The 10829-nt window shown below is 37.8% G+C and overlaps 2 protein-coding genes across 2 annotated transcripts; one reads left to right on the top strand and one right to left on the bottom strand.

Moving 5' to 3' along the window:
- The first annotated feature begins 2947 nt into the window (after window positions 1-2947).
- LOC149380770 (uncharacterized) lies at window positions 2948-4297 on the top strand. The gene is made up of 5 exons (XM_089601200.1): window positions 2948-3116; window positions 3162-3402; window positions 3712-3831; window positions 3959-4068; window positions 4155-4297. The coding sequence occupies exons 1-5, from the start codon at window positions 2948-2950 to the stop codon at window positions 4295-4297; spliced, it is 783 nt and encodes a 260-aa protein (XP_089457326.1).
- Window positions 4298-6460: 2163 nt separating this feature from the next.
- Window positions 6461-9380, bottom strand: LOC149380769 (Integral membrane Yip1 family protein). Its single transcript, XM_089601982.1, has 6 exons — window positions 9215-9380; window positions 9095-9134; window positions 8671-8751; window positions 7586-7772; window positions 7219-7486; window positions 6461-6894 (listed from the first exon to the last, which is right to left on the bottom strand). Exons 1-6 carry the CDS (start codon window positions 9269-9271, stop codon window positions 6688-6690), a joined length of 840 nt encoding a protein of 279 aa, XP_089458108.1. The 5' UTR covers window positions 9272-9380; the 3' UTR covers window positions 6461-6687.
- Window positions 9381-10829: the final 1449 nt, after the last annotated feature.

The following is a 10829-nucleotide window of genomic DNA, read 5'->3' as shown; positions in this document are numbered from 1 at the left end:
AATATTTAGAGATAATATATTTAAAAAGGAAATAATATATTCTCATTTATTCTCTCATGAATAAATATTCACTATTTAAATAGGAAATAAAATATCATAGATTATGATCTGATAGATAAGAGAAAAGTATGACTCATCAGATGAAATTTTGAGATTAAATCCATTAATGTGAACACATAGTTTGAACACAATAAAAGAGAATAATATATTCTAGAAGGTTCCAGAATATCTCCTTCTACTACTAGAAGTAGACTAATTTTGCCTCTCTCTCTCCCTCGGAATTTTGTTATTCTATTCTTAGAAAAAGAAGAGTGAGATCTGAAACACAATAGTTTCAGATCTAGTGAGATTCAGAGTGTGTCCACACAACTTTCTTATTCGTCTCAGAGATTACGTTTCGGTAGACTAAAGTGTCATCATCAAGTCCATCATCACGAGAGTACTCGGAGGTCTGATCGAGTGGAGAAAAGCTTGAAGAACGAGATACGGAGTAAGAAGGACTCATTTTGGAGCATTCAGTAGCATATCCAAAACCCGTAAGTTTTTCTAAAAACTTTTCTATGGTTAAATTTTAGTTGCTTGATATGCTCTCATGTTTATATTAATTAAAGGAAAACTAGATCTTGTTTTATAATCAATATTAATTAGCTCTTGTTGGTGTAATTAATTTTTCGCATAGTTATATAGGTGATTAATCACCAACATAATGTCGCTCATCAAAGAAAAGAGCCAAGATAGGATCAACTTATCTTGTGGATCACAATCCGCGTACTCTGGATTTATCGGATCGACAACTTCATCTGCCTTGCTCAAGTACTTCTTCGGAGTACGGAACGAAGATGAGAGGTAGTTTAGGAGACGATGACCTCTTACGGAGTGCTCGACTTGTTTTATCCAAGAGATGAAGTTCAATTGATCAAGCTTCGAAGCGATTGGATGATTGAACACGATCGATGAGAAACGATTGCTCTGACTAGAGTTTGGCTGATTGGAGGAAATGGGTGAGTAATCGACTTGCTCTAATACCATGATAAGATCTTATAGATCTAGGTTTAGAGAGAATTAGATTGAAGAAAAGGGAAAAAGAACGATTTTTTCATGAGTGTACTATGTGTTAAACAACATAGCTTTATATCAATTACAAATCACTAACTGAAAGCATAACCAACTTTTAACTATGGTTACAACAAACTCTAACTAACTAACTCTAGTTCTAGTTGAGTCTTGAACTTTAGTTCTTGTGCACGCACGTCACGGCACTCGTTCATATTTGAGTTGTTGCTTCCTGCGCATGGAACCACGTTTAGTGGCTTCGAGAAACACTCATATTAATTGGAATATACATGTATTCTTGCCAGTGTTTAAAAGCTGAAAAATCTCATCCGAGCTTAAGCCCGACAAGGAAAATGGCGACTTGCGCCTTGGAGGTTTTAAGCGTACGCACTAACGAAACGCTAGAATTGCGTCTGGAAAATGGCCAATTAAAAAAACAAATTGGCCCAATTTAATGTGTGGCTTTTTTCTAAGCATTTTTGGGTTTTTTTAAGTCAGAGTAATAAACACAAGCATGTGAAATCAGGAAGAAAAAAAATTAGGGTTTAATTATTCCTAAATTGCGTTCAAACTTGCGAACCTTCACGTTGCTCTTCATCACCATCGACATAGTTTTATATCAATTACAAATCACTAGCTGAAAGCATAACAATCTTTTTAACTATGATTAAAACAAACTCTAACTAACTAACTCTAGTTCTAGTTGAGTCTTGAACTTTGGTTTCTTTGCACGCAAGTCGCAGCTCTCGTTCATATTTGAGTTGTTGCTTCCTGCGCATGGAACCATGTTTAGTAGATTTGACCAGCACTTATATTAATAGGAATATAAATGTATACTTGCCAATGTTTAAAAGATGGAAAATCTCATCCGGGCTTAAGCCCGACAAGGAAAATGGCGACTTGCGCCTTGGATGTTTTAGGCGTACGCACTGGAACGAAACACTGGAATTGCATCTGGAAAATGGCCAATTAAAAAAAAACGGCCCAATTTAATGTGTGGGCTTTTTTCCTGGGCATATTTGGGTTGAGTAATAAAAAGAAACACGACTCCTGCTCTTTGGCTTTCTTATCACCATCGATTCCTTCTCTTCTACGCTTCCAGTAGCGAGCGCGCAAGGCTTTCGTTTCTCTCTCTTTGTATTCGAGTAAGTTTCTGTCTTTGTTTTTCTTTTTTTGTTGATATCTGCATTTTTGTTTTTGGATTCATTCCTGGCTTAATCTCTGATTGGATCTTCCTTTGATTTTCTTGCAATTATTACTTGATTGGTTGGTGGGATTGTAGATATCTTCTACTGATTTTTGTTTTGTAGGATAATGAGAAAAAAAATTTGCTCATAAGTTTTGTGTGGAGCACTCGGCCAGAGATGAGTCCGAGGAAAAAAAAATTACACCTACTTGAAGTGTAATTTTTGTCAGAAGATTATCAAGAAAAGCATCAAACGGGTGAAAGATCATCTAGCCGGAACACACGATAATATCAAACCATGCGACAAGGTTATCGACGAGTCAAGAAGCTATGCGCCGAAAATCTTAACCATGCTAAAGTCTCGAAAGAGATCGCTAAAAGAAACAAAGAGCAATAGATCGCGAATGGTTCGTATTTCGGCTCTTCTCAAGAACGTGGTTCTTCTACTGAGAATGTGAATGTGCCTTTTTTTTGGCCGATCGAGGTGTACGAGGACCGATGGACAGATTCGTGATGAATGATTAAGATGAGAATCAAGCTCAAGAAAACCCTCCTGCTACGGCGAAAGAGTATCGGACTAGAGTGACCCTCGACATAGCATGATTCATTTATGAAAATGGAATTGTGTTCAAGGTTGTAATGAGTCCATCATTTATCGGTATGATGCGCTTCGTTGGGAATTTTGGTTGAGGATTAACATTGTTGTCCATGTACGAGATACGGACATGGTGTTTGGACGAGGAAGTGAAGACACCGATGAAGACGGTTGATGAAGTCAAGATTATGTGGGCCAAGACCGGTGTAACAATAATGCCAGATGGGTGGTCGGACATCAAACAAAGAGGCATCATCAACTTTCTCGTCAACAATTCATATGGTACGGTTTTTTAAAAGTTTATCGATGCATCGGCTTTTGTCAAAGACATAGATTTGTTGTTCAAGATGCTCGACAATGTTGTTGATGATGTCGGAGAGGAAATTGTTTTCCAAGTCATGACTGATAACGCGAGTGGGTATAAATCCACCGGCAAAAAGTTGATGGAGAAAAGGAAGCAACTTTATTGGACACCATGTGCAGCTCACTGTATCGATCTAATGCTTGAGAAGATCGGAGACTTATCGCAACATCAAAATGCTTTACATACAGAAAAGACCGTAGACAAGTTTATCTATAATCATTCGTGGGTGTTAAATTTGATTAGAAAGTTCACCGACAAAGAAATCATTCGGCCATGCGTCACAAGATTTTCCACGGTCTATTTGACTCTACAAAGGTTCAAAGAGTTGAAGCAACCTTTAGAAGCCATGTTTGCTTATGAAGAATAGGCTTCTAGTTTGTGGTCAGAGAAATCTGAGGGGAAAATGACGAAGAGGATCATTGCCAAAGATTATGTATTTTGGTGAGGAGTAACCTATGCTCTTAAAACCACCGGGCCTCATGTTAAAGTGTTGAGGATGGTTGACGGTGAAAGGGCACCAACAATGGGATTCATCTATGATGGTATGGATAAAGCAAAGGGGGAGATAGGTAAGGAATTCAAAGGAGAAGAAACTATCTACAAGGAGATTTGGGACATCACGAATGTGAAATGGTAGGGCCAGCTACATCACGAGTTGCACGCGGCTGCTTACTTCTTGAACCCGCAACTTCACTATGGCCTTAACTATCTTCTTTGTTGACAAAGAGGTTAAAGTTGGTCTTTATACGTGTATGAATAGGCTTATTCCCGATGTAGAGTATGTGAACGCCATTGACCAACTTGAAGATTTCATATTGAAGAAGGGATTGTTTTGCACGACTCAATTATACTACAAAACATGCTTTCCCAGTAAGTGTCTACAGTGCATTAGTAGTAATCTTAATACTTTTTAATTATTTCATACTAACTATATTATTGTTTACACATTAATCTAGATCGGTGGTGGGCTGAATTCGGAGATGAGGTGTCGGAGCTTCAAAAACTCGTGACTAGAGTGCTTAGCCTCACTTGTTCCGCATCCGGGTGTGAGTGTAATTGGAGCATTTTCAATCAACTTCATACAAAGAAGTGGAATTGACTAGCGACTTCTAGGATGAACAAGTTGGTATACGTCATGTTCAATAAGAGATTCAAAGATTGTCACTTGAAGTTAATGAGTAGACAACCAAGGAACGATGGCGAAGAATTTGATCCTTTGATTGTTGAGGATGTAGCATCCGATGAAGAATCGCTATTAGAAGAGGAAGATGAAGATGAAGATGGACGTGGAGATGAAAGACGTGGATGCAACTCATAGATCTCGAGCTTCTTTATCCGAAAGAAAGAAGCATAGCGTGGTCGGAGGAGGAACGGCCAAAAAAGCGAGAGGTAACTATGACTTAATTTTTTTTTTTTTTTTATCAAAATATGTTCGATAACTTGAATAATAAATTATACATGTATAGGAGCAAGCAAACAAACAATGGTGTTTGACGAGGACACCGATGACGATGATCACAGAGAATTCCATGTTTAAATTATACATATATTTGTTGTTAAATTACTATTTGAGATTTATGACGTATTATCAAATATTTTCATTTATGCCTACGCCTCGCTTTGAAAACACAATTCCCCTGAAGGCTCGTTTACGCTTATTTAAACATCAAATTTTTGTATGAAATAACCAATTCAAATTAAACGTTTAGCAAAATAGTCAAAGTTTCAAAGTTAGTACATTCTAGCCACTTATAATATAAAGATACTAATATACCCTTAATTTTTTTAGTGAACCCGTTTTTCTAGGATTTCAAGATAATTAATCCAGATATCCAAAATTTTAATTCACTACTTTTTTAATACACTTTTAATATATACCAAATAGTTTCAAAACTAATTCCATTATTAAAACTAGGCAACAAATATTCAAAAATTTAATAATGCCTTCAATTTTCTAAATCCAATTTCAAACACACGATGATTTCAGTGAAGATACATTATTTAAAAAAATTTAATCTGCCTTCAAAATATTTAATCCACTTCTATAGCAGAAGAAAAACCTATCTAAAATTTAAGTTTGAACCCTCATCTAAATAGGTAACAAAATATTTGAAGTCGAGTCTAATGCAACGAGAAGGTTACGAAGTGTCAAAATATTTAATACTGCTTTCAAAATATTTAATCCACTCTTATATAACAAAAACATTCAAATCGAAGACAGCAGCATAAGAAGAAGAAGAAGATGAAGAAGACCACAGTGATGGCGCTGGTGATGACAATCGATGATGATATTGGCCACATAAATTGACAAAGATGGATATGGCATAGGTTTGACTAGTCATAATCAAGCTTCGAGTTCGAGTCGAAGCCCCAAATCCCGACCGCAACAGCCAAACGGGGCCGATAAGAACTTGCCGACGAACCATAAGAAGTCTCTGACCAGCTCGCTCCCGGAGAAGGTGACGCAGATCCAATTCGCCACCGCAAAGCCTCCGATGCCTCCTTCCCCGGCGATCAGAGAAGAGGAAGAGAAGTGCCAATCATCAATCCAGCTTCGAGTTCAAGTCGAAGCCCCAAATCCCGATCGCGGCAGCCTAATGGGCCAATCTGAACTTGCCGACAAACCGGAAGAAGTTTTTTACCATCTCGCTTCCGAAGAAGGCGACGCAGTGGATCCAATTCGCCGCTGTGAAGCCTCTGATGCCTCGCCGACGGTGGAAGAAGAGGAAGAGGAGCGCCACTACAGGGGAGTCCGACAGAGATCGTGGGGGAAATTCGCGGCAGAGATCCGAGACCCGACCAGGAAAGGAATTAGAGTTTGGCTCAGAACGTTCGATACAACAGGTGTGGATCAAGACAGAGGCATGAGAGATGGCGGCGATGGGGTACAAAGAGTTTGTGTCAGACATGTGCAAGAAGAGACGGGGTATTTTGGAGATTTTTAAAATTTGTGCTAAACTTTGAAAGTTGAAGTATTTTACCAAACTCAAACTTTAAAAAAAATGACTAGATAGATAGCTTGACTCTCGCCGACGAATCCGTGTACTATATATTTATTGTAGTATATACAACTTTTATATTTCTTTCATCTACTATTATAATTACTTTACACATAAAATAAAAGTAATTTTTTGAAGTCCTATATTGACTTTTATTTTATATATCTATTGTATTAGTGAATCGGGTGAGTCCATATCTGAAACAGTTGATTAACGCAAACACAGTACTGCTCAGTCACTAAAGATATTATAAAACTTCGAGGAAAGGTAAAATGTGTTTTGAATTAGAGGAAGGAAAAAAACTTAGAATGAAGTTCAAGTCGTACAAATTTATATTGCGACAAATGAATGAATACAAGTTGTAATTTTTCAGCGGTTGAATGACATATCTTCTGTAGGTAGAAACAATGGATCAAAAACAAACTTTTTTTCTTTATCTTCTCTGTAATCTACAAGCTAATCATCCTCTCTTGGAAAAGTTACAGTGAAACTATACTTTGACAGTGAACAAGTAAAGTTTGAGTACAACAGCGAGACCCATCTGCAGTAGAAAAATACCTGCCACAATCAAGAACCATCTCTGACCCGCTGACTCAATGTGGGCTCGGAGGTTGTTTGCTACAAAGGTCGCGGACATGAACCCAGCGACCCCTGCAACGACCCATCTGAAAATCTCCAACGGCACGACCGAGAGACACTGCAACCACACACCAATCGACACAATTCAGCGAGAATATTTCGCAATGATCCCGTGTACAAATATAAATTTGATCATGAAGAGAAAAATATGGTCCCGCCTATGAAACTTTTGGTTACTCAAAGAGGGTTGTGGGATTGTATTTTTGTACCTTGGAGAACAAGTTATTGATTGATACATGAATGTAAACCAGTAATTTAATAACTTCGAGAAACAGGGTAAATTTCTACACCTAATTATTTTTCGCTTCTTGAATTTGATATTCTGGTCCTTGGAACATATAAATGATATACTAACCAATGTGAAAAAAAAAAGTGTACTAACCAGCGCTGGGATGAAAACGAATAGCGAATAGCCGTAAAGACAGAATAGGTTAACAAGCCCCGATGGTGCTGAGAAGTATTTGAGGATTATGTATAACAGGAGAGGAACAACAGTGACGTAACCATAAAACAAACCGGCGGACCAAGTCACGAGATTGATATCATAGTCCCATTCTTTCTTGTTCACTTTATGTGCCACATATGTCACAAAAGTGCCGATCGCAGCAGCAACAAAAATAAGTGTAGTGCAGATCCAGAATGGTCCGTACCTGCCCAAGATCAAGTAGAGACAAAATTGGCGTTTGCTATAACATCGAAATAAAGAAAGAAGCAAAATACACACGAGGACAAAAAAAAAAGAAGCTTACAGATCAGGGTTTCCATCTGTTTTTTCATTGAAAGCTCCAGTAAATGGAAAAAGTGTGTGTTTAATCCTCTCCATAACATCAGACGTGTCAACATCAAAATATGGCTTGTAAGCTGCTACGGAAAATGTCTGAAACCACCCACTCTGCTCAGGCTCATTGGAACTCGGCACAGGTTTTGAGAATGAATCTGTAGCAAAGTGAAAATATGTCTATAACCACAATAAACAAAACTCAATAAAGCAAAAGAATAATTGATCCTTTACATCATATAAGAAAACGATTTTAAAGACACGACTTCCGAACATTTATGAAATGCTAATGTCTACTTGAGCACCCACCACTTAAGCCTACAATTATAGTTCCAATACAACCAATAATATCTCAACTGTCTGTCCTCTTTCTAGTTATGCTCAGAATAGTTTATTTTCTGAAAGCACTGGATCTGAATTCTAGCCTCTTATTCTCGTGATAACTCCATAGTGGATCATAATTATAATGAAAATATGATAAATCCCTTAAGTGATTCAACGCCCCTTACAAATCACTAAATCTCTCTCCAAATTCCCCATACAGCCCTCAAGAACGCACGCTCAATTAATCTATCACAACCAAAATCAAATAAAGATTACAATTGGAATTACAAAAGCTTGTACTGGTCAAACCGTCAAGGAACGGAACTCAAGACCACATGGGGGCAAACCATGAGCCTGATATCTCAACCAAAACCTCAATGGTCTCGAACCAAAACTACTGGCTTCTAATTACTTATTATACACCCATCTATATCAACGATCATTTCAAGCATCACAAATCTGACCTTCCCATCAGGCTCTGAATCTAGGCATTATGTACCCATGTTTTTTTATACTAAATCATCATTCTAGAGCTAAAGAGGTGATGGTTCATCAGTATAGCCAGACAACTAAAATTACAAGATCACAATCTATTGCGGAGCTAAACTAAACATGCCTGCATTAAAGATCAACCTAAAAATATGTTTAAGAACCCATTTTAGATAGCAATATCTAAGCATCAGCAAGATTTAAAGCATTAAAACTAATTAGAAGATCAAAACTGCATTGTACCATCAGCATCGCGCGGAGGACGTGAACTAGTGGAGATTTTCCCTTTTGCCTCCGACGGAGGGAATGTCTGAAGATTTGAATCTGCAAGAAGAAGCAAATAAATCGCCATAAATATTTCGAACAAGACAATGGAAGAAACGAGAGAACTGTTTCCTGTTCAACGACTAAAATATCGCATCACAGAACATCAATCTAAAACTCATCACCAAACAGAGGAAGACAAATGAAGTAACGACTAGTCAGAAATATAATGCTTGATCAGTAGTTAATCACTATGGGAAATTGAAAGAAAAAAATAGGATGAGAAATCACAATCCAGTCGCAAAACCCATAAACCGCAACCAAATCCAACAAATCCCTGCTGTTCTGTCCCAATTTTCAATTAGCAAATCACGGAAAGTAAAACAATAGGAATTTGATATACCTTGGAATTGAACGGTGACTTGGCCTGGATCTGAGACAGCCTAAAATAAGAGAGCGAGGTTGATTCAGATCTAAATCAGAAACAGAAAATAGAGATTTCGTGGAGCTATGAGAGACTTACAGGAACAGATCCCGAAACGCTTTGATGGTCAATCGAGGTATATTTTCCCGTCATCATCTTCGTCTCCTTCGTTCTTCTCTCCCTCTCTCTCTCTCTCTCTCTCTCAAGTCGCTCAAGGATATCTCTCTCTCCCCTTAGTTACCGTGTATATTAATTTAATAGTATTTTGTTTTTTAAAACAATTTAATACTGTAACTAGTGATACTCGTACTCGGCATTTCACTTCTGTTTTTTACCATCTCAATCCATATTCCGATAAAATACAAAGAATGTTTAAAAATATTTGGACATTTTTTTTTTTACATCTACTTGAGAATGTTTACATTTTCTATAAAATATTTTATAAAAAAATTTAGATGCAATATAGATATTTTTAGAACAAATTATTTTCAAATATTCACATTTTTACCGTTTATTTTGAAAGTGTCTCAAAATATAGGAATTTGTTTACATTTTATTTTGAAAGTGTCTCAAAATATAAACAATTTTAATAAATGTGTTGACCTGTAAAATTAGTACAACAATATCTTACGAAAGTACACAGACTCCGAGTACAGTGACTCCGAGTACAGAGATGATTTAGGTAAGACTTTCTCTTTATACAGACGAATCTAATACAAGAGAGCAATGTTTTCTAGAGGTTCTAAGTGAACGAAAGTAAGTAAGAAAACTCCTGCTTAGTTCTGTGCCGCGGCCTCTATTTATACTCGTCTGGTGTAGCCTCGTGGTCGTGTCTCTGACGGTTATTCTGGGGAACGTGGGGTGATCAATCCCACGTTCTGGACGGTTTTGGGTAACTGCCTCTTCCCTCTCGCTGAGGTGGACGGTTATTACTTTTCGTATGGTTCCTGAACCGTCAAGGTGTGCGTTTTAGGGTTTGAAACATGTTTTCTTTTGGTTTTGACTAGTCTTTGACCCACGTTCTTCTCTTCTCTCCGAAGTTCTGATCGGTGGGTTTCGTTCTTGACTTATGAACGGTTCGTTCCTTTTCAATGGATGGCCCTTGGGTTTACTTAACCTGAGCTCGGTGCTGGATTCTTCTCGCTGCTCGGGAGTCCGACTACCCTGCTCAGTGTCTGACTAATTTATCCCGTAACAGCTGCCCTCCAGTTTCTTAGTATTATTAGCAAAAATGGTAAGGAACTATTTCGGTTTAATTGATGACCGTGTTCATCTTTGCTTATTTGCCTCGGGACGATCCGAGTAGAATTCTATATTCTTTTTCTTTTTTGCAGGACATCGTACGACGTCGTTTGTTTTTGGCCTTACTGAATCGTCGCGTCTTTTCGCTTCGACGGTCAGATGTGCTTGACTTCTTGGACAAGCTTAATCCTTGTCGTTCGTGTGGTCTTTATATAAAGCCTTTTTCTCAACTTTTGACTTCATTCTGCTTTTTCTTCTAAATTTTACTCTCGGAGCGTTCTCGGCTTGATCTGCCTATTAAGACTGTGTTCTCAGCTCTCTCATTTTTTTGCTCGGATCTTCCGATCTTCAAACTCGCGGGTAAGGCTTTTTCATCATTAATCCGATACATTCCTTTGTTTTGAAATCTTTATTCGGTGATCAGTATTTTCCTTTACTTCTCGTATTCGGACCCTTCGGACTTTAGGGATCA

This window comes from Urtica dioica, chromosome 11 (genome assembly GCF_054948205.1).
Source record: "Urtica dioica subsp. dioica isolate 48M chromosome 11, U.dioica_male_clone48M_v1_H2, whole genome shotgun sequence".
Lineage (NCBI taxonomy): Eukaryota > Viridiplantae > Streptophyta > Magnoliopsida > Rosales > Urticaceae > Urtica > Urtica dioica.
This window is presented reverse-complemented; position numbering and strand designations above follow the sequence as displayed.

Excerpts from the sequence above, each read along its gene's own strand:
- LOC149380769 (XM_089601982.1), bottom strand. The coding sequence starts at position 9,271 with ATGATGACGGGAAAATATACCTCGATTGACCATCAAAGCGTTTCGGGA. Across the intron at positions 8,752-9,094 it reads AGTCACCGTTCAATTCCAAG|ATTCAAATCTTCAGACATTC; the intron begins GTATATCAAATT and ends TTCTTCTTGCAG. Across the intron at positions 7,773-8,670 it reads TCCTCCGCGCGATGCTGATG|ATTCATTCTCAAAACCTGTG; the intron begins GTACAATGCAGT and ends ACTTTGCTACAG.
- LOC149380770 (XM_089601200.1), top strand. The coding sequence starts at position 2,948 with ATGTACGAGATACGGACATGGTGTTTGGACGAGGAAGTGAAGACACCG. Across the intron at positions 3,403-3,711 it reads ACAGAAAAGACCGTAGACAA|GGCACCAACAATGGGATTCA; the intron begins GTTTATCTATAA and ends TGACGGTGAAAG. Across the intron at positions 3,832-3,958 it reads GACATCACGAATGTGAAATG|GCTTATTCCCGATGTAGAGT; the intron begins GTAGGGCCAGCT and ends GTGTATGAATAG.